Below are 23,921 nucleotides of genomic sequence, written 5' to 3' on the forward strand. Positions count from 1 at the left end.
TAGAGAAGGGGTACAGGTTGGATTTCGACACCAGCCCCCCGCCAGGTATCTGGTAACCAACTCCCAGGTATCAGGAGAAGATACAGGCTCTATGTGGCCTGATTGGAGACCAGCTGGATCAACAGGTCCTTACTCAGGTTCCCTGGAACGAGGAAGGGATGGGATTTTATTCCCATGTTTTCGTAGTGAAAACACCCTCATGCAAGTTTTGCCTTATTTTAAACCTGCGCCTTCTCAATCAGTCTTTAAGACACAAATACTTCAGAATGGAATTGATCTTCTCTGTAAGACACATCCTTTACCCAGATTGTTCCATGGCTACGCTGGATCTGAGGGATGCGTATCTTCACATCCCCACACAGCATGTCACAAATGCCTAAGGATTGGTACAGTGATCCACCACTGGCAGGTCCTCCTCCAGCAGGATCCCTTTGTAACTGATTTTTTTCAGGGCCCTTTCCAAGTCCTGGCTGGCGGTGGTCAGGTTCTGTGCAATTTGGGATCTGTCTTTAGTCCTTAAAGCTTTGGTCCTTTGTCCCTTTGAACCTCTGGAGAAGTCTTCAATAAAGTTTTTAACTCTAAAGACTGTTTTTATTAGCAATCACACCAGCCCGTAGGGTTAGTGAATTGCAGGTGCTTTCCATTAGGGAGCCCTTTTTGTCAGTTTTCGAGGATAGAATTGTTCTCAAAACTGATCCTGGGTTTCTTTCCGAAGTTTCCTCCTCCTTTCATAGATCCCAAGATATAATTTTGCCGACCTTCTGTTCTGCTCCTGCAAGCAAGGAGGAAGAAAGATTACGTTTTTTAGATGTTAGAAGGAGCCTTTTGGCCTATCTTAGTAGGTCCAGAGAATTCAGAAAATCTAATTTTTGTTTGTTCTTTTCGCGGGAGCACGGAAGGGTTTCAATGCTTCCAGATCCACCATAGCTAGATGGATTAGGATGGCTATCGCAGAATCATATAATTTATTAGAGATTCTGCCCCCTTTTTGTTAATGCAATCAGATCCTTGTCAGCATCCTGGGCAGAGAGAGTTGATGCCTCGTCAGAACAGATTTGTACTTGGTCCAGTATTTTTACCTTCATGCAACCTTAACGCCTGGATCTCCTTTCTAGTGAGGATCAGGCGTTTTGAGCACAAAGTCCTCCAGGCAGTAGCCCAGCCCTAGTGGGTAAGTTCTTGATTATCGTCTTGGGGGGGCTGTCCTGGAAGATGTTTTTGAGAAAACCAGAGTAAGATTTACCAGTAACTCATTTTCTAGAAGTCTTCCAGGACAGCCGGGATCTCCCACCTTAGTATTATAAAGTAATGTATGTTTATGCATATATGGTTATGTCTTTTAGTGCCTCCCTGTGGTTCTTGGGAAAACTGAAGAGGTCTGCCTTTTAAGGTTCTGGGCTTGGGTATTTCCTGTCCCGGAGGGAGGAGCTCAACGTCTCAGGGGGCTGTCCTGGAAGACTTACAGAAAATTGAATTACCGGTACTAGTAAGTCTAACTCTGGTTTTACTGTCTGCAGGCTAGTCCCGAATCCGTCACCTTCTCACTATACAACTACCTTTCTCTGGGAGCAAAAGATCTGTTGAAGCTGTAAAATTTGCATTCATTCATTAACATTCTACAAGGATTCACAGAATAGCAGACTAGCCTGTGCATACTCAGGGAAATTCCAAAGTTTCTACAATTTTGCTTTTATTTTGGGCTATTTTGATGGATCTATTTCTGGCAGTGCTAGTGTCTAAGCCTGCCCACCCTTTCATGCCTTTTTGCACATTGGCCAGTGAGGTGGAGCATCGGGGGGGAGGAAGTGTCTGAACATTATCTGTTAGAACTGAAGATGTGTACAGTAACCTCCTAGGTCAGTTGGATCACGTTCTTTCTTGCTTTGCGATTGCAAGTAATTGTGGTTGAGTTGCCCCATGTACGTCCTTATCTACTACTATACCATAGCGTGAGATGTTCTGTGGAAGGCATTCCTAATAATGCAACTAATAGAATTTGTACTAAAGTATGAGCTGAAGTAAAAAAAATTATATCTTCAGGCCATCAGTAAACAGGGAGAAGCAGTTCTGTGAATGCTAAAATCTTTAGTCTCCTGTGGTTGGGCAGTCTGCCCAATTTCAACATTAAACATGACCTGGTGAAGGTAACATAGAAAGTAATTTTAGTGATCTCATGAAAACCTGAATATTAAAACCGAGAACAATATGTTCATTCAATAAATCCTTAGGTTTTTGGCCACAATACTATTATAAGAAACAAACATGCCAGCCTACTCCTTACTGTGGTCGCTATACATACCATCTCCATATTAAAGCAGGAGACATATATATTCAACTCATGATTAACACCTTTTTGTCTAGCAGCCTGTTACCTTAGATCAAGAAGCTTTGTTGTTTTTTCCATTTAGCTGTTCAATAGATCCCTCCCAGTAGAGACATTAATAATTATAACCTTGCTAGCTAGCTGTACTCCTATCCTTGTACATTCCAGCTTAACCACAATACACACTGAGGAGTGCAGGGCTGCCTGGCTTGACCGTTCCTTATTTCTTGATCTCCCTGCTTTCACTAGAATATGCTATGCTTTCTTAGCTTAAAAAAATAGAACTGTATTGTAGCTAAATTTCTCACTTTATAAAACATAGGTGTAAGTGAGGACAGAACATTTTGGGTACATAAAAAACAAGGGAAAATGGAAGAAGCGTCCTCAAGCAGCTTGTTCCAGACATTGCAGTGGAATGTCTGTAGTTTATGGCTAGGAAACTATTGTACCATTTTTTCTTTGTATACTGTAGGTCAAATAATTAGCAGGGATTGTAAAGTTATTGGAAATCCATGTTTTTTTTATATGGATAGGCAGCACAGTGGCTAAATGGTTAGCACTTCTGCCTGGCCGTGCTAGGGTCGTTGGTTCGAATCCCAGCCACGGCACCACCCTGCCTGGGTACTCCGGTTTCCTCCCACACTCCAAAGAAATTCTGGTAGGTTAATTGGCTCCTGTCTAAATTTACCCTAGTATGTATGAATGTGAGTTAGGGACCTTCGATTGTACACCCCTTGAGGGTCAGGGACTGATGTGAAATGTACAATATATATGTAAAGCGCTGTGTAAATTGACAGCGCTATATAAGTACAGTGGGGATCGAAAGTTTGGGCACCCCAGCTACAAATTTGTATTAATGTGCATAAAGAAGCCAAGGAAAGATGGAAAAATCTCCAAAAGGCATCAAATTACAGATTAGACATTCTTATAATATGTCAACAAAAGTTAGATTTTTTTTCCATCATTTATACTTTCAAAATAACAGAAAACAAAAAAAATGGCATCTGCAAAAGTTTGGGCACCCTGCAGAATTTATAGCATGCACTGCCCCCTTTGCAAAGCTGAGACCTGCCAGTGTCATGGATTGTTCTCAATCATCGTCTGGGAAGACCAGGTGATGTCAATCTCAAAGGTTTTAAATGCCCAGACTCATCTGACCTTGCCCTAACAATCAGCACCATGGGTTCTTCTAAGCAGTTGTCTAGAAAACTGAAACTGAAAATAGTTGACGCTCACAAAGCTGGAGAAGGCTATAAGAAGATAGCAAAGCGTTTTCAGATGTCAATATCTTCTGTTCGGAATGTAATTAAGAAATGGCAGTCATCAGGAACAGTGGAAGTTAAAGCAAGATCTGGAAGACCAAGAAAAATATCAGACAGAACAGCTTGCAGGATTGTGAGAAAAACAATTCAAAACCCACGTTTGACTGCACGATCCCTCCAGAAAGATCTGTCAGACACTGCAGTTGTGGTACACTATTCCACTATAAAGAGATACTTCTACAAATATGGTCTTCATGGAAGAGTCATCAGAAGAAAACCTCTTCTACGTCCTCGCCACAAAAATCATCGTTTGAACTTTGCAAATGAACATATAGACAAGCCTGATGCATTTTGGAAACAAGTTCTGTGGACCGATGAGGTTAAAATTGAACTTTTTGGAAAGATGGAAAAATCTCTAAAAGGCATCAAATTACAGATTAGACATTGTTATATGTCAACAAAAGTTAGATTTTATTTCCATCATTTACACTTTCAAAATAACAGAAAACAAAAAAATGGCGTCTGCAAAAGTTTGGGCACCCTGCAGAGTTAATATTTTGTACTGCCCCCTTTGGCAAGTATCACAGCTTGTAAACGCTTTTTGTAGCCAGCCAAGAGTCTTTCAGTTCTTGTTTGAGGTATCTTTGCCCATTCTTCCTTACAAAAGTCTTCCAGTTCTTTGAGATTTCTGGGCTGTCTGTCACGCACTGCTCTTTTAAGGTCTATCCATAGATTTTCAATTATGTTGAGGTCAGGAGATTGTGAAGGCCATGGCAAAACCTTCAGTTTACGCCTCTTGATGTAATCCCCCGTGGATTTTGAGGTGTGTTTAGGATCATTATCCATTTGTAGAATCCATCCTCTCTTTAACTTCAGCTTTTTCACAGATGGCATCAAGTTACCATCCAAAATTTGCTGAATATTTATTGAATCCATTTTTCCTTCTACTTGTGAGATGTTCCCTGTGCCACTGGCTGCAACACAACCCCAAAGCCTGATTGATCCAACCCCATGCTTAACAGTTGGACAGAGGTTCTTTTCATTAAATTCTGTGCCCCTTCTTCTCCAAACGTACCTTTGCTCATTCCGGCCAAAAAGTTCAATTTTAACCTCATCGGTCCACAGAACTTGTTTCCAAAATGCATCAGGCTTGTCTATATGTTCATTTGCAAAGTTCAAACGATGATTTTTGTGGTGAGGATGTAGAAGAGGTTTTCTTCTGATGACTCTTCCATGAAGACCATATTTTTAGAAGTATCTCTTTATAGTGGAATAGTGTACCACAACTCCAGTGTCTGACAGATCGTGGGTTTTGAATTGTTTTTCTCACAATCCTGCGAGCTGTTCTGTCTGATATTTTTCTTGGTCTTCCAGATCTTGCTTTAACTTCCACTGTTCCTGATGACTGCCATTTCTTAATTACATTCCGAACAGAAGATATTGACATCTGAAAACGCTTTGCTATCTTCTTATAGCCTTCTCCAGCTTTGTGAGCGTCAACTATTTTCAGTTTCAGTTTTCTAGACAACTGCTTAGAAGAACCCATGGTGCTGATTGTTGGGGCAAGGTCAGATGAGTCTGGGCATTTAAAACCTTTGAGATTGACATCACCTGGTCTTCCCAGACGATGATTGAGAACAATCCATGACACTGGCAGGTCTCAGCTTTGCAAAGGGGGCAGTGCATGCTATAAATTCTGCAGGGTGCCCAAACTTTTGCAGATGCCATTTTTTTTGTTTTCTGTTATTTTGAAAGTATAAATGATGGAAAAAAAATCTAACTTTTGTTGACATATTATAAGAATGTCTAATCTGTAATTTGATGCCTTTTGGAGATTTTTCCATCTTTCCTTGGCTTCTTTATGCACATTAATACAAATTTGTAGCTGGGGTGCCCAAACTTTCGATCCCCACTGTACCTGTAATAAAATAAATATTTTTTTTGTTTTTTAATAACAAACCTGTTATACTTACCTGGTCTGTGACATGGTTTTGCGCAGAGCAGCCCTGATCTGCCTCTTCTGTGGTTCCCTGCGTTTTTGCTTCCCCCCCATGGTTCCCACTGTTGTCTCTGAGCCAATGAGGAGGAAGGGAACTGCTGCTCTCATCCACAGTGCTGGATTGAGATCAGGCTCAGGTAAGTAAGTCTTTTGGTTTTGTTCAGTTTTTTTTAATGCAGAATGCAGAGGATGCATTTAGAACCACTTTAGGATGAACTTGTTCTCTGCTCATGTCGAGTAAAGAAATTTGTTGTCTTTATTACCCTTTCCACCAATGCTTGTACCCTTCCTAGGTTTATTTTCCTGCTTCGCCATTTGAGACCCTCTCCCAGAGAGAAAGTGATATATATGGTACTTCTGTCCGTAGGACGTATGTGACCGTTTCCCCTTTGACCATGGGGATAGGGTGATAGTTCTTAGCGTTGTGTAGGCTCCAACCAGACTGATCAAGTAGACAGATTGCAATGGTGGAGAAAAGGTGATTTTGGGAGGGACTTGGTTAAGTGAACCTGACACTTTGCTCTGCGTAGGCAAATCACAGGCTAGCAAAAATGGACCCATTAAGAACCAATTATTCCTGTTTTTATCTAAACTCTTACATGGATAACCGATTGCAGAAACCACCATCTTGCTTTTCTACATTGATTGTGGGGAAAGCTCCCCTGTCATTGAAGTGCTGGCTGTAAGTACAGCACAAATTAGGGTTAAAATACACACAATTGTTCTGCTGCAAGTGTACTTAAGGGCTTTTGTACATTGGTTCCTGTCTAAATTGTCCCTAGTATGTGTTTGTATGAATGTCAATTAGGGACCTTAGGTTGTGCGCTCCTGGAGGGTTAAGAACTGATGTGAGTGTACAAAAAAAATATACACACAAGGGCGTTCAAGTCAAACTGGGACTTTGCAGAGGAAACTGCATTTTTTTTTTTTTTTTTTTTTTTTTTTTACATACTCCCCTGCTACATTTTATACACTTATCCCAGCATTTAACGAATGCCTAGAAAGCTTTGACATAGAAAGATTTGTCAGTACGCCTGAACCATTCTAGGACAACCTGCTTCACTTCGTCATGATTGTATTCACCGTTCCCACAGAAAGATTCATCTTTTGTGCAAGTTCACGAAAGGTTATGCTTTGATTATCCAGGATCCAGCATTCCACTCATACAGTGTTCACTGGAATGACTGCTGTGGGCTGGGAACCACCACAGCCATCTTTGAAACAACTACACCATTCAAATGTTATTATTATACAGGATTTATATAGCGTCGACAGTTTGCTCAGCGCTTTACAGTATAAAATGTCTTACTGCGGCTGAGCTTCTCATCACCGTTCTGTGCTTGAAGTCTTCTCTAGAGATCCGTAGGTTTTTTACCTTTGTTCACAAGAAACTTCATCACCACATACTGGTCCATAAACACATTAACCCTGCTGTCTGCCGTCTTGATTAGTCTCTGGACTGGCTCATGACACATGCGGCGCCTGTGGGTAATAAAACACGCATGTAGTATCGCCACACTACCATCTCATTTTGTACCTGTAAAATGAAAAGTCCTGGTTTGACTTGAACGCCCCTCGTGTGTAAAGTGCTGCATAAATTGATGGCTCTATACAAGTGCCTGTAATAAATAAATAGGCGTTGCTGTCAAATGCTGGCCTTTGAATTCAAACACAGCATGTGTTCAAACATAAAACACAGCAAAAGGTTGTTTGGCCTGCTTTGCACTAAAGTATATCTAAACCTAAAAAATAATATATTGCAGCTTGCTTACCAGTCCTTATATGTAATGGCTGTATTAGTGTTTTTTTTTTTTTTTTTTGAGGCTTTTGTTTTATTGTGTCTTGCAATATGTCAATCCTTCTATCTTTTTCGCGATTTTTCCATTACTGTACCGTTTTGAAAAATTTGGTAGAACTGTATGACTTGATGAAAATAAAATGAAATACCATTTATACGGTGCAATGCCTTCATTTGAACAAATGGATGCTCTGTATTTACATTTATTGATTGGTTTGCCTCTGTGTTAATAAAATGTTTTGCATTTTTAAGGTACAGTAATAATTTTTTTTCTACATATTTATATGCATATGCAAGAAATTACTATTTTTTTGTTTTTACAGTATGTCATTGAAAGTGCCAGACAGAGACCTCCAAAACGAAAGCATTCATCAGGAGGAAGGTAATATATAATGAATTGATATCGCTTGGAGATGAAACTCCAATGGTGTTTGTATTGTTCTTTTCTGTTGCAGCTGATAAGTGGCTTTCACTGTGGCATCTCGTGTATTTCGCTTTTTAAATTTATCTTGGTCCACAAGGTTCCCAGGCTGAAACTTTACTTTCCTGTTACCTACCAGTTCTCAACTCCCTCAGTTTTTATTGCTGGTTTCAGTTGCTCCTTCTGGAAATCTAATTATGCTTGTAAAGAAGCGACCTCAGACAAATTCCAAAAGATAGCAGAAGCTACTGTGTGAGGGGCCCATGTGTCAATGCAGAGTCACCGATGTCATCACTCCCATGATAATTGGAATCAGCTGGCTCAACAATTTAGAATACACATATATGTACATTGTTAAATAATTAAAACACAACTCCAGTTTTGCCTTTTTTCCCCCACAATTGTAGAAGGTCCTATCTTGTGTATCTTCCATTCCCTGCAAACTAACATCTCCACAATAAAAGCTTGTGAAGCTTCAGCAGCAATCTTGAGCCTGTGTTAATTTCCTGTCTGAACAACTTCAATCATTTATCAATCCCTTCTGATTTGCACTGTTATTGTCTGCCTCTCACAGCTATTAGCTTTCTCTGCCATCAATTATTTTTGTACCAGAGCATTATATGAAAGAGCAGATACCCAGAATCCCTTTAGACATGCATGCTCTAAGAATTGAGCAGCAGACTACACAGCGTAAGCACCTAGTGGTCAGCAGGGAGTACCATGCTTGCCTAAAGGGATCCTAGGGATGCATTCTTATGATGAAAGAAGACCTGAGGCAGGGTCACTTTTTCAGAAGCCTGATGACCCCTCCCACCACACTTGGAGCAAGAATCCATAGAAAGATCCAGTGATGACATAATTGAGTTCCAAAAGTGTTATTTCTCGAAAACAAATTTTTTTTCGTGTTTTTTGATCTGTAAATGTTGATGGCCTTTGTCACGCTTTCAACATACTTGTTTTGATTTTATATAGTGTTCGATGATACTTACTTTATTGTGTTACTATCATTGTTGCAAAAAATGCAATAAAAGTTTATAAAAAAAAATTTAATTTGGGGGGGGGAATAGGGTTAGGCGTACAGACATTTAACTTGCCAGATCCGGCACTTTGCTTGCCTTCATCCGGCCCTTGGGGCACTCTTCCTTCCCACTGATGCAAGACACTATTCCTCCCACTGACACCAACAACTGGGTATAATTGCTGCTACTGACATCAAGAATGGGGCATTATTCCTCCCACTGACTCCCAACAACGGAGCACTATTCCTTCCACAGACTCCAACAGTGGGGCAGTATTCTTTCCACTGGCCCAAAAACTGGGCACAATTTCTCCCCCTGACACCAAGGACTGTGCACTATTCTTCTTAATGCTAAAGATGTACTGTTAACTCCCACTGACGCCAGGACAATTTCTACTCCCACAGGCTCCAAGTCCAGCCTTCCTAAGGTCTGAAGGACAGTAAACTGGCCTAGAGCACTCTTGCGATTATTTGTAATATTTTATCTGATTTTACTTTTGAAGATCTAAGCAAAACGCAATACAGAAAATAGAAAAGTAATAAAGTATAAAGTATAAACTCATACACTCTCACGGCTTCAACTACCACCTCTATGCCGACGACACACAAATTTATCTCTCAGCCCCCAACCTCACCCCCTCAGTCTCTGCCCGAATCACACACCTGCTGAGCGACATATCAGACTGGATGTCGCTCCACTTCCTTAAACTGAACCTCTCCAAAACCGAGTTTCTTGTCTTCCCCCCAGCCCGGACACCACCCCCCATTGACTTCTCTATCACATCGAACAACGCTACCATTAAACCCGCCCCGCAGGCCAGAGTACTTGGTGTCATTCTGGACTCCAACCTATCCTTCCAGCCCCAAGTCCAATCTTTAACAAACTCGTGCAGACTCCACCTCCGCAACATCGCCAAAATACGCACGTTCCTAACCCCAGAAACCACTAAACAGCTCATCCACTCCCTCATCATATCACGACTCGACTACTGCAACTCCCTCCTCACTGGCCTGCCTCACCGCTGGCTATCCCCGCTTCAGTCGATCCTGAATACGGCTGCCAGACTCATTCACCTTTCAAACCGCTCCGTCTAGGCCCCCCCCCCCCCCTCTGCCAATCCCTCCACTGGCTTCCGATTGCGCAACGGATCAAATTCAAAATCCTAACACTGACGTACAAAGCTGTCCACCATACTGCCCCGAACTACATCACTGACCTAATATCCAAGTACCGTCCAGCACGCACACTCCGCTCCTCACAAGACCTCCTCCTCTCTAGTTCCCTGGTCTCCTCCTCCCATGCCCGCCTCCAGGACTTCTCCAGGGTGTCGCCCATCCTCTGGAACTCCCTGCCCCAACCCATCAGATTATCACCTACTCTCCTCTCCTTTAGGCGCACCTTGAAAACCCATCTCTTCAGGGAAGCCTACCCCACCCCCTGCTAACTTGCCGACCTCCTCCACTCTTCCTACCACTCCATCCCCCACAGCTGTCTCCTCCTGTACCACTATCCCCTCCCTCCTAGATTGTAAGCTTGAAAGAGTAGGGCCCTCAATCCCCTCATGTTTTGCATTGTATTGGTATTGTTCTGTCACATGTTCTGTCCCCCTTTGTAATGTACAGCGCTGAGCAAACTATTGGTGCTTTATAAATACTGTATAATAATAATAATAATTTTCATGCATTTCGTGAAGCTAATCGTGAGCAAAGAATAGTAAAACAAAGGGGTCAGACTTGTCTATTGTGATTAGAACTAAATCAGAAGATAATATATTCATCGTGTAATTATATTGAATAAACTGGCAGAATGTTTGAAGATGCCTTTAAAAGTTAACCTTCTTGCATTATCTTTAAAACTGCAAAATAAAGTATAAGTAAACAGAATGGAATCTGAGCGTGCAGGTATGAGAACAAAAGATTATAGAACGGGTAGAAAATGATGAAGGTAAAGGTTAGGGAAATATAGGGATGTAAAGGAGAAAAGTATGGGGGTGGCAGGGGCGGACTGACAACTCATGGGGCCCCCGGGCAATAGGGGATCATGGGGCCCCTGTGTCCTTGCCCAAACTCAAAAAAGCCTATGAAAAAGGTACCAAGGGCATCTCATGGGGCCCCCTACTGACCCCAGGCCCTCGGGCAGTGCCGAGTTTCCAAATGGTCAGTCCGCCCCTGGGGGGTGGTTAGAATGAGGATGGGGAGATACCTGCAGAGTTCCTGGACATTATTAGGATAGTTTTAAAGGGAGGACTTAGAGTTCCTAATAAGGTACTGTATTATAATCGTATGAATTGAAAATATATCCAGTAATACTAAGTTTTGCAGATCCGATCTTCTTTTATGTAGTTGCCAAAAACTGTTTCTTGATTTTAATTATGCTTGCTCTATGTAGCCAAAGGCCAGTTGAAGGAGAAATGGCTTGTTTCCAGCAAAGAGGTACCGTATTTTTCGCCGTATAAGACGCACTTTTTCTTCCCCAAAACTGGGGGGGAAATGTCAGTGCGTCTTATAAGGCGAATATGGAGCGGCCGGTCCGGTATTTCCACCGCGGCCATGTCAGAATACCGGGCTGGCCGCTCAGCTCTGCAGCGGGACCTTACCTGTTCCTCTATCCAGCGGCGTGCTGTCTTCCCGGCTTCTGTAGTGTGGGCACTGGGCATGACAGCCGGGTGCCAAGTGTGCATGCACAAGAAGCGGTGCTTTTTGTGAATGGTAAGGCGGTACCTGGGACACATGACAGATCCCAGAAGCCGCCGGAGCAATCACAAAGCGCAAGTGCTTCTCGCTCATGCGCACTGGGCACCCGGCTGTCATGCCGAGCGCCATTACAGAAGCCGGGAAGACAGCGCGCGGCTGGATCGAGGAACAGGTAAGATCAAAAAAATGTTCCCAGTAAAATTTGTGCATGTGCTGATTTAGGAAAATCCTGGGGGATTCTTATGTCTAGTCAATATAACATATGCAGATATCTCTCACAGTGAGCGGTCTTTATCTCCTCAAGTAATATGACAGATTCAGACCATGTTATAAATGGCTGTCAGAATTAAAGGATAAGTTAATCTTTGGGAACATTCTACATACGCCACCTGTTTTTAGGGTGGAACATGTAACATGTTCCTGCAGCTCTCCCCCCAATTTCCCCCCTCTCCCTGTGATAGCGGGCCGAGGATCTTCTCCCTGCACTAGGTGTCACAATTTGAAAATGTTGCGACCGTGCGGGTTTCCGCCCACACTGCTGCGTCTTTTATTTACAGCGTTTTGTGAATTAATGCCTACAAGTTCTGTCAGCCTTTGCGGCTAACGGTTTGTAGTTCTCAAAGAATCGCGAGGGTGCTGGTGAGATCTCTCGTAGTTTGAGCTTCCTGTCATTCAGTAACTGCCTGCCTGTACAGAAGGTATGGGCAGACCGCTACACTGACAGTCTGCAGGACATTGCACCTGCCATCATCTGATTGCGGGGGTAATGCTTTACAGGCTCCTTTAAAAAAAAAAAATTGTAAATGCACTTTTTTTTTTTTTCTTAACCTGCAGGAATTTAATCCTTTCATGTCATTCATTGAACAGCTTAGTAAAAACAGATTCTGCAATTCTGGTTCTGCAGACATCCAATGTGATCCTCACTGATAAGGAAACATAGCGGGGAATTTACTGAGACTTGGGGCCAGTTCACACTACATGCGTTTTCAGTGTGCTTTCTTTTTTCTATAACTAAAACGCACAGAGGTTATATGGTTGTCCATGTCATAGCTCACATCAGTACTTTCAGTTCCAGTGCGTTCTGGTAACAGGCTGCGTTTTTCATGCACAGAACTATACTGGAACTCCGTAAAATGCACTGTAATGCACCAAAAACACACTGGAATGCACATGTCTCTATTTAAATTGAAGAAAAAGACCGGAAATAATGAACCAGAACGCATCAAAAACTCACATGCGGAAACCCTTCTGGAACACATTTTGACTGTTTTTGTATGGTGAACCGGCCCTAAAGCAGCATGAAACTGAAGCAGTTGTGTATGACAACCAGTCAACTTGCAGCTTTCATTTTCAAAGCTTTAGGGCTAGTTCTCACCATGTATTCCAGCAGCCCTAGTTTAGACCAGTGCAGTCAACAAAAGTAGAGCTTGCTGCATTTTGTTATGTATGTAATGCATCTGGAACTTGGCAAAATGCAGTGGAACGCACATGTCCTGAATTTGGATGAAGAAAAAGAGTGGGGGAAAAAAGGTGCTGGAACGCATCAAAAACGCACCAGATGGCATAAAAAAATGCGAATTAAGAAACGTATCTGGAATGCAGAAATTGTGGTATAAACTGGCTCCAGCTGAGCAAGCTGAAGTTGGAAGTTGATTGGTTTCTATGCACAGCAGCGCAAGATTCTGGCTGGTCCAGTTTTTGTAAATTCCCCCCATAGATTCAGTCCAAATTTATTTATTTTTTTTTTTTTGGCCAACAATGTCTCCAGGATACAATATGATCCAAAATAGAACTCTGGTCACTCTAAAAAAGCTGAGTGGAATTCTTTTCGTGGGGACAACTGTTCCATTGGCTTCTGTTTTGAGAGTTATTAAAGCATAAGTTCACCTTTTGGGATCATGTTACATGTTCCACCGATTTTAGGTTGGAACATGTAACATGTTCACACTCCTGCAGCCTTTGCCCTCCTCCACTGCCTCTAGTGACAGCAAGTACGGATCTTCTCCCACTGCTTGCTGTCACTATTTTAAAAACAATGCGGCTGTGCGAGGCTCCTCCCACCCAGCCGCTTCATTTATTCACAGAGTTCTGTTAATGGGAAATTACACGTACCAACAGCCTTTGCAGGTGTCAGCTTGTAGTGCTCAATGAACTACCATGGTGCTGTTGAGGAAGAATTGTCACGGATTCATCCACCACTTGATGGGAACAGTTTGGGGTTGGCCCCTTCTTGTTTTAACATGACTGTGCACAAAGCAAGTTCCATAAAGACATGGATGAGCTAGATTGGGGTGGAGAAGTCCTGACCTCAACCCGATAGAACACCTTTGGGATGAATTAAAGTGGAGACTGAAAGCCAGGCCTTCTAAGTCCGACATCAGTGCTTGACCTCACAAATGCGCTTCTGGACAGCCTTCCCAAAAGAGATGAAGCTGTTATAGCTGCAAAGGGTGAGCCAACTCATTATTGAACACTATAGACGAAGACTGGAATGCCATTAAAGTTCATGTGCGTGTAAAGGCAGGCATCCCAATACTTTTGGCAATATAGTGTATATGTGGATTGGATGAGGTTTGAACCGCATCCAGTCTGCATGACGTGAAATAACATTACTTCTTATGGTGCCTATTCACATATGTCCGGTGCACTGGCGGTGCAGATTCTGTGTGGTTTGAAAAAAGAGTCCTGCGCGATTTCTGAGCAGTGCCTTCAGGTTTAGGGGGGGATTACAGGCTTCTATGGGAATCCTTTCTAAACTGCACGTGTGAACAGGATAAAATCCTGAGCAATCCTGTCCTGAACTTGATGTAAACCTGACCTGAGCTTCAAGCCGCACTGCACATGTGGGAAATCTGCTCTTAAGCGCAATGGTTCTACTCCCTTTCATTTGTGACATTGTGATTGTCCAGCCATTACTCTTATAACAATTAACTCATGTCTGCCTCTGAAGTCTTGTTGTAGCCTTCTAAGGGGGAAGCATGTCTCCTGCCTCTGCGTGGTTTTTGTGTATTAATGTTGTAAACATAATAGAACCTAATTTTTTTTTCTTTAAAAAAAGGGAGTGCATCCTTAAAATTGCTCAGGGTGCATCATCCTGTACTGAATTTAAGCTGCATTCCCAATAAAGCATCATCTATTGTGCTTCGATTCAGTAAGTTTAGTGCAAACTCTTAAGATGTGTAGAACAACGAGCAAGTTCATCAAGGTATTCTGTTACTAAACATTCCTGTATCATGTTCTTGACCTTTCACCTAAGATATTTAGAAATGTCTGGATAGGTATACCAGTCAATGTGGTAAATGGCCTGGAATGTATAATGTCAAGAACAAAGCAAGGCATACAGTATGTGTTAAAAGAAAAGACATCTGCAAATTTTCCTCACATCCTGTCTTCATTTCTGTTGTAGGAAATCAGTATTCCCTAAGCTATATGACTTGTACATAGAAGAATGTGAAAAGGAACCGGAAGTAAAGGTACGCTTGGCTGTCATCCCCAGACTTTGTGGTTTTCAAATACTGAAATGAAACAGTTCTCTTTTGGCAACATTTTAAACAAAACAGACCCTGTAATGAGTTTAAAACAGAAAATAAGTAATCTCTCTCCTTTATTGGAACCATAGTTTTCCCCTTATTATGCCGACTGGTGCAAGGTGTCAGTATTGTTTCTGTTAGAGATATTTGCCCGAGACCAGTTTATAAGACTGGAAACATCCCTGTGCTGAGTTTGCTACATGATCTACCTCTAATGTTTTAAATATGATTTCATCTTTTCTCAGTGTCAGGTTAACCTCAAGCTCATTCTCATACAGACATTTTTTTGGCTGGAAACTATTACCCCTGCTGCTTCCCAGTATTAATTTATTTAATATTTAGGCATTTATTATATTCTCTCCTATGTAGTGCTGGTGAGTGCATTGGAGCACATATGGAACCATTTAGTAGCCTGTGTAGACATGCAGTGACCTCATGGCTCCAAATAGCCACAGGTGGTCCCCGACTCATTTTTCTACTGCTTGTGGCACAGGCTCGCTGTAGATGTTTGCAGCACAGGAAACTGTGCTATTGTTTTTACATATGAAATAGCTAAACACATAGCAGGAAATTGGTAATATAGTTTGATTGCATCATGTCATTTTGGCACCTAGATTTCAACAATAGTTTTTCAGGATAGTTAATTAGGCTCTTTTTAAAGAGGTGCCAATGTTTTTATTGCATCACATTTTAAAGCTGATAGTATTTCCTGCACTAGTGTCGTAATTTATTGTTATGATGAGTAAAATTTCTCACCTGAGATTTGGAGTTAATGCTTAGGTTCAGGTTAAAGGTTACATTTTTGGGGGTCAGGTTCCAGTTAAAGCTAACCTGTCACAAATATTAGGGGGTCAAGTTCTGGTTAAAGTTAATATGTCGCCAATGCAGATATTTCAGACTGAGCATATGGTAAATGGCTTTATCAGCAAAAGTTATATATAGAATTGTATTAGAATTTATGATAGATTTTGTGCACTGTTGTAGAATTTGTTTGGCCCAGCACTTTACTATGTGGATCCTTGGGCTTCTTGCACACTGTAAGGTTAAAGCGTAAGTTCACCTTCGGAACATGTTACACGTTCCACCCCTTTTTAGGGTGGAACATGATACCACTCCTGCAGCCACTCGGCGATCCGCTGCATCTGTGTAACAGCATAAGGGGAGATGTTCCCCATACCAGCTGTCACTTTTTGAAAAGAGCGCAAGCATGCGGGACTCCTCCCCACATGGCCGCATCATTCATTTACAGAGTTCTGTGAGTGAATGAACTAAAAGTGCTGACATTCTTTTGCGGCTGTCGGCTTGTAGTTCTTAGTGCACTACCACGGCGCTGTTGAGCGCTCTGGTAGTTCATTGATTCTTCCTTTTCAGTATGAAACTGCCTGCCCATACAAGGTACGGGCAGACGGCTTACACTGACAGTCTGCTTATTACTGGTGCAATGTTTTCCCAAAAAAAATTATTTATATATATATATATATATATATATATATATATATATACACACACATACACATATATATATATATATATATATATATATATATATATATATATATATATATATATATATATATATACACACACATACACATATATATATATATATATATATATATATATATATATATATATATATATACACACACATACACATATATATATATATATATATATATATATTTATTTATTTTTTTGTTTTAAAAAGGTGCACTTATCCTTTTTAGGCTCTATTCATACCTGAGTGTCAAGTTTTTTGTTCACGTTTTTGAGCTTTTGGCAAATTTGTTGGCATGAGAGGTTAGGGTTGAGGTTTAGAGTTAGGGGTTAGATTTTGGGGTTATAGGTTAATTTTTTTTCTTTCTTCTCTTTGTTTTCTAGTTGATGTATGTTAGGGTGTTTTTTATTTACATTTTTCTTATTTTTATTTATTTTTTCTTTTGTTTTAGGGTTAGGGGTTAAGGTTAGGAGTTAATTATTATTTATTATAGCATATTTTAATTATTTGTGATTTATTTTTATTTAGTATATATTTTATTTAACATTTACTTTTCATTTATTTGTAACTTTTTCATTTGAGCAGAAAAACTCTTTAAAAATGTGTGAATTGTGCGTTTTAATGCATTTTTATGGAGGAAAAAAAGCTTTAAAAAATGCACCAATATGCCTGAATCAAGCTACAAAAGTAGCTCCAAAACATTTTTTGAGCTTCAGGTGCTTGGAGTGGAGATGTAAACTATCTCCATAGAGAATACTTTTTTTTTTTTTTTTTTTTTTTTTTTCCTCCTGAGCTTTTTGGAGCTTTGCGCTACAAACGCAAAGGTGTGAAATGGACCTGAAAGATAGTTGTACAGCATTAAAAACACAGTAAAAACAGCACTTTTGCATGTGCATTCATCCAGTTTTCCACATTTGGCATTAATGCATTCTATTGCCCAGAATTCTGCCTATTAGAATGCATTAATTTGGGAATGTGCATTAACGTACCTAGCGTTAACATGCGTTAATGCGCATTAACCTTCCTGGCGGTAATCCAGAGTGTGGCTCGGGGTTAATTTCAGTACCAAAAGCAGTAACCCAGAGCAACACTCGGGATTACACTGCAGCGATCCCCCGAGCCTCACCTTGTCCTGCGATGCCACGAGGTCCTCCTGCTGTGTCCCCCGGCCATGTCCGCTGGCCGATTCCAGGTTCCATTCCCTGTGATCGTCAGGACGTACAGGGGGGCGGAACCGGCGGGACATTCAAAAAAGTAATAATTTAACATGCACACAATACACTGTAATCTCTTAGTATTACATTACTGTATCAAACCATTTCACCTAAATTTTGTCCTGTGCCCTGCCTTCACTTTTACCGTTCTTTCTGCCTGGAAACTTGAGAACGTCCATGGTGTCCAAAAAGCGTCCCTTTTAGGTCAAGTGCGGTTTTAGACCAGCTAGAAAACAGTGATCGTAAAATCAGAACCACTTGCAGAATTGAGCGATTGTGATTCGTGGGGAAGTTCGTCATCAGACACTGAAAACGATTCTGCGACATTGCTCAGTGATGTGCGAACTTCATGCTCTATTTCATATTTCAGTGTTTTTGGTTTGATTACATTATTGAATTAATCTCAAAGCGTCACTCCTGAACGCAGATGTGATTTTTTTTTTTTTTTTTTTTTTTTACCCTGCCTGTAAACTCCCTTGCCACTAAACATTTGAAAACACCTAATAGTGTGCATGGACACATAGGCTAAAAAAGAGGGGGGTTTACAGGCGAAGGAAAAAAATAAAAAATCTCAAATGCCTGTAGAAGCAGTGTTTTTGAGCTGCAGTGTACATGAGGCTTTACTATATAACTGCTGAGTATATCTTGCATCATTTTAAAATTGTTAGTATTACACTTGTCTTGAAAGAAAATAATAAAGAACAATGGTGCGCTGCTAGACCGGAAGTACATGTATAGGTATACGTAAGAAGCAAAAGTAATGGTCTTATAGAACTATAAAGTAAACCTTTATTTAGAAACATAATTATACATTTGATAAGATCATTTACAGTTTTAAACTGTTCATCACATGCGCACAAATGTCCAAAACAAACATAAAACAAACATACTTTACCCGCTAAAGGGTTTGTATTTCTGTCCATCCCATCCAGTCCTAAGATTTATTACTCTGCCACACAGCTCAGCCAGGTCTTGCAGGGCGGGAGACTTGATCTTCCTTGCAGGGTGGGAGACTTGATCTTCCTTGCAGGGCGGGAGACTTGATCTTCCTTGCAGGGCGGGAGACTTGATCTTCCTTGCAGGGCGGGAGACTTGATCTTCCTTGCAGGGCGGGAGACTTGATCTTCCTTGCAGGGCGGGAGACTTGATCTTCCTTGCAGGGCGGGAGACTTGATCTTCCTTGCAGGGCAGGAGACTTTGATCTTTGATCTGCTGTGTAGTTGGGTAATAAATACAGGTCTTGTCCCTCCTAATTTTTCCATCACTCTGCTTCCTCCTTCCACGAACATGTTCCTAGTTAGAACATGGGCACTGTAGCACAACAGATGAGCTCTTTGTGCCTACTCTCCACTCCCAGTCCGAGCTCTGCTGTACAGGGGGTGCAAAAGGCTAATGTCAAGTCAACTTTAAGTACTTACACTGCTTGCATTTAAAAACAAATTTTATGTTGTATTAATCAATACAGAGCTATGTTAATCTGTGTCTTTTGTACCTGCCTGGAGTTCACCTTTTGCTAAAGGAAATACTCAGCTGTATTTAAAAAGTATCTCAACCAAATTCACACTTAATCATTTGCTGATAATCGCAAGCTAAAAAAATTCAGCCCTGCAACTCAATTTTCACAACAAACCTTTTTTGTGTATTGATTATTTTTTACAAAAACAGCAGTTGTGCTTTAATATTAATAGTGAAAATGCAGATTTTTAGGCTTGTTTTTGTATTTAATTTCCATAATGTCAGATGTTTCCTCATTTGAGATATGAGCATAATATATCGTGAGTCTTTTACCTGTATGAAACCCTTGACCTGTTGGCATGCGTTTAACCCAATTCTCAGAATTTGTCTGTTTTTGGTTTCTTTGTATCCTGTTACTATGAGAAAATATGGCAAAATGATTAACAAAGTATGGTAGCTGATGATAGTACTCTCATGTAGCCGTAGGAACAAAACTGTTTTTGCAGACCGCTTACTCTCTGTAAATCAGATTGTTGTCTGTATAGGACCGAGAGCCGGAATTATCTGATTTGATTCTATAACCTGAACAGGATTACTTGATCCTTAGGTGTCTGCTTGTCTGACATGTGATCCCGGAAAGCGAATGCTTCATTTTACAGAATTATTACACAATCTTTCTTTCACAGAAGCTAAGACGAAATGTGAATCTTCTAGAGAAGCTGGTAATGCAAGAGACCCTGTCTTGTTTGGTGGTCAATCTGTATCCTGGAAATGACGGCTACTCATTGATGCTTCGAGGCAAGAATGGATCAGGTAGAGAAGTGTTTTCTTTTTAATAGGATATCACAGCTTCTATTACTGCGTGTGTCGGCCTTCAGACACCACAAAATGTGCATGTTTGTATGACCTGGCCTCCTACAGTTAGGAGTATTAGCATGCTAAAAAGTTGTAAAGTTGTTTATTAACTTTTTAGTGTAGGTGTGATCAGTTATCAAAGGGTATTTTCGTGTTTTATACTTTGTAATTCTTGGAAAACCAACATTTTTTTTCGTAGTTCTGAGACAATTTATCATTGCATTTTGTTACTGTTCTTCTGCATGTTTTCAAGAGCTGTATCATCTACTTTTAACCACTAAAGAGTAAAATTAACAAACTTTAAAGTGGTTGTAAAGCCTTAAGTTTTTTTTACCTTAATACATTCTATGCAGTAAGGTACAGTAAAAAAAACCTGTGACTGATCACCCCCAGTCCCCTATTATACTTACCTGAGCCCCATCATGATCCAGTGCTGCATGAGAGCAGAGGCTCTCCTGGCTCTGTCTCTCCTCACAGGGCAGCCATTGGCTCCCTCTGTTGTCAATCAAACTCTGTGACGAGGGAGTGGGGTGCAGGGCCGTGCCTCGCTGTCTGTGTCTATAGATGCAGTCAGCGGGTCTCAGAAGTGAGCCTGCATGAGTTCCCCGATAGGAAGCCGCTTCCTTTGGGGGCACTGGATGAAGAGGAGCCAGGAGCGCCAGCAGGAGACTCGAGAAGAGGAGGATCAAGGCTGTTCTGAGCTGAGCAGGTAAGTAGAACATGTTTATATTATTAATAAAAAAAGGAGCTTAACAATCACTTTCAGATGATAGTTAAAGTAAAATTTCAAGTTCCACTTTAACACCTCCTTCCCCTTCCATATTTGGAGGTTTCTTCTTTATTGGGGAAGGGGGAGAGGGGGTACCTAGTTTTACCAGGTACCCACTCCTGCTCCGACCAGTGGAAGTTCTTACTCAAGCCCCACCACCACCACCGCACCCCCTGCTCCGCTTGTGTCGGCCAATCTCCCATCACCTTTATACATATACCTATTTATGTAACTGCTGTTGGAGGTTAAAGGAAATACGTGTCACATAATATCACATTCAGAATGGTGGCACTCAGCACCAGTCTCAGGACTTTGGATGTTTATTTCAGGTACTTATATAGCACCGTCAATTTACGCAGCGCTTTACATATATATTGTACATTCACATCAGTCCCTAACCCTCAAGGGGTGTACAATCTAAGGTGTTAAAGGAGAAGTAGAGCCAAAGCTCATTTGGCTGTACTTCTCCTGTGAATCACAGGAGTGCAGTTCATTCTGTGTCCCGTGACCCGATTTCAGCCGACAGTGGACAGTGGGCTAAAGACCGCTGGCGGCTGATGTCACTCAGTCGGTCCAGGCTGGGGAAGGAGCCACTCTGATATCTGGACCAGCACCTGGCTCAGCCTCTCAGCGATCTGAGGAGAACCTGAGCCAACTGCTCCCTCTCCCTCCAAAGCCCAGCGCTCCAGTGTGTGTTTTGGGAGGCAGAGCAGAGAGTGGTAGCTCTGTTCATGGAGCACTGAGAACTGAGCTATCAGTGGTCTTTGAACGCTCAGTTCTCAGTCTTAGAGCCGGTGGGACCGGACTGGGGTCGGACTAATGCTGCATTTACCTAGGTAGGTATGATTTCTAAAAAAAACCCCCAAAAACTTCAATTTCTCTTCTAAGTCAGTTTTTTTTGTATTAATTTGTATTAATTTTGTATTAATGTATTTAATTCAGACTCCGAAACAATCCGATTACCTTATGAAGAAGGAGAGCTCTTGGAGTATCTGGATGCCGAGGAGTTGCCCCCAATTTTAGTAGACCTTCTGGAAAAGTCTCAGGTGTGTACAATATAAGGCTATTGGTATGATATGAAAAGAATCCTGTTGTGAGAAATAGGAAGGCTGCCATTGGTGATTTCTCTTACTAAAATACTAGTTTGGCTGTCAGTCTAATCTAGGAGCTTCAGTACTCTTTTTTTTTTTTTTTTAAGGCTAGGTTCACACTAGTGCTGCTGTGTAGTCATGCATTTTTGTTTGTGTAGCACATTTTTCCTGCTTCATGTGTTTAGGTTTTTGCCAATGAGTAGCAATATCTGCTATGACATTGTTGCTAGGAGAAAGACTGGATGTTGAAGGAAAAAAAAAAGGACTAAAATTGTATCAAATTAGCATGTACATGTATTTCATGCGCTCCCATTGTCTTGCTCCCCACAAGTCTAGGAGCAAAAAACACACTGTGTAGGACCAAAGGACGCACATGCACCTTTTCAAAAATTGCACCGCATCATGTTGCTATGATGTGTAAGGGCATCATAGAGCATAATGTGATTAGCATTGCAGCGGACGACGCACAGCATATCGCACTAGTGTGAATGGGGAGATAAGTCACTAACTTGGAGCAAGTCTTGATCTACATGTCTGTAAAAGAACATTTATGTGCCTAGAGTTCAGCTTCAATACTTTTACATTTCTTGCTTTTTTTTTCTCATCACCCTTTCTGTCATTCCCCTCCTCCCCCATTTTGTAATCTTGTGGGACATTGTATAATAACATCTCTTTTAAGAAGGCCATAGCTAATGTAATTTTCTTTCCTGCAATCACTGGTTGCAGGAAAGAAAATCGCTCAATCCCCCCCCATAGAGACAGTGTTGATGGGGGAATCCCTCCCAGCTGGGGGGCTGAGGTCCCGTCCCTGCTGTGATTATTACATGTAAAGTACAGCATGCTGGTTTTACCCAAGTCGTACAACAACCTAATTTGGTACAGTCAGCCTGCCCATAGATGGTTTGAATCCTGGCTGGTGACTGCTGAACCGGCCAAGATTCAAACCTAGTATGGCTAGCTTTAGTTAGAGCGCAATGGTTAATGGAGGCAATATTTAATCCTCCTAAGTAGACTATGAAGATTACACTGTTCAACAAATTTTTATTTTTTGCCAGTTTTGGAAACAAAAGGATCCATTTCTTAATGAATTTCACATTCTGAGTTCAAATATAACAATGAAATTTGTCAATTGGCTCTAGTTTTTCTGTAAACGGAAAGTTTTCTACTATAGGCGTAATGACTACATAATGCACAATAATTATATAGATAGATGTCTTTCCACAAATATAAAGCAAGTGATATTGACTACATAACAAAGCCTAAATGGCATAATATATTGCATAGGATTACCAAGAAAAATTATAGCCATAAGCTAAGTTGAATCATTTTAATACTTAGGATTCTCACTAGTTTTGTCTTCAGTTTGTGTCGGTTTTGCTTCTCTTGGCTTTTCTCTTGTATTCGAGGAAAGGGCTATCTCTTACAACTGCACGTGACTACACGCTTCAGGTTCTTCCTCACTTGACTCAACCACGAAGGATTCTGGTGCTTTAGGAATTGGTAGCCCCTCTCCATGAGGAACTGGACGTATTGCCGATGGAATATTTGGATATTTGGTGCACAGATAACTTTTTCTTCTTATTTAGCCCTTTTACAATTGGAGACACCATACAAAAGTAACAATTGCTAACATGATCTGTTGGCTCTCTCCAAATCATTGGCACAGCGAAAGGCATAGATGCCTTTTTTCCATTCAACCATTGCTCCAGTGCCGTCCCACAAGAATTGCAGCATATATGTGGTGCCCAGCTCTTGTCCTGGTCTCCTATCTTGCAGCCAAAATACAAGTTGTAGGCTTTCTTAATCATTCCTGTGATCCTCCTTTTTTGTGAGATAAAAGTTATTTCACCGCAGATATAGCAGAAATTATCTGCTTTATTCACACAAGTTCGAGGCATTACTGAGTAGCCTATATAAGCATAAAACGAAATGTAAAGATGCTGTCGAACTACAATCAGCTACAGATACTGCAGCTTTTATGCAGTGAAGTGATG

At 41.2% G+C, this 23,921-nt stretch overlaps 1 protein-coding gene across 3 annotated transcripts in view; it reads left to right on the top strand.

Moving 5' to 3' along the window:
• Positions 1-23,921, top strand: part of SUPT20H (SPT20 homolog, SAGA complex component) — a 127,233-nt gene that overhangs the window by 25,454 nt on the left and 77,858 nt on the right. For all 3 annotated transcript variants that reach the window (XM_089690841.1, XM_089690844.1, XM_089690843.1), the window contains 4 exons: positions 7,706-7,764; positions 14,922-14,988; positions 19,899-20,025; positions 21,779-21,882. In XM_089690841.1, coding sequence (XP_089546967.1) covers positions 7,706-7,764; positions 14,922-14,988; positions 19,899-20,025; positions 21,779-21,882 — 357 coding nt within the window. The remainder of the gene's footprint in view (positions 1-7,705; positions 7,765-14,921; positions 14,989-19,898; positions 20,026-21,778; positions 21,883-23,921) is intronic.

Source organism: Staurois parvus, unplaced genomic scaffold, assembly GCF_062004578.1.
Source record: "Staurois parvus isolate SC_StPar_1 unplaced genomic scaffold, SC_StPar_1.0 ptg000544l, whole genome shotgun sequence".
Taxonomy (NCBI): domain Eukaryota; kingdom Metazoa; phylum Chordata; class Amphibia; order Anura; family Ranidae; genus Staurois; species Staurois parvus.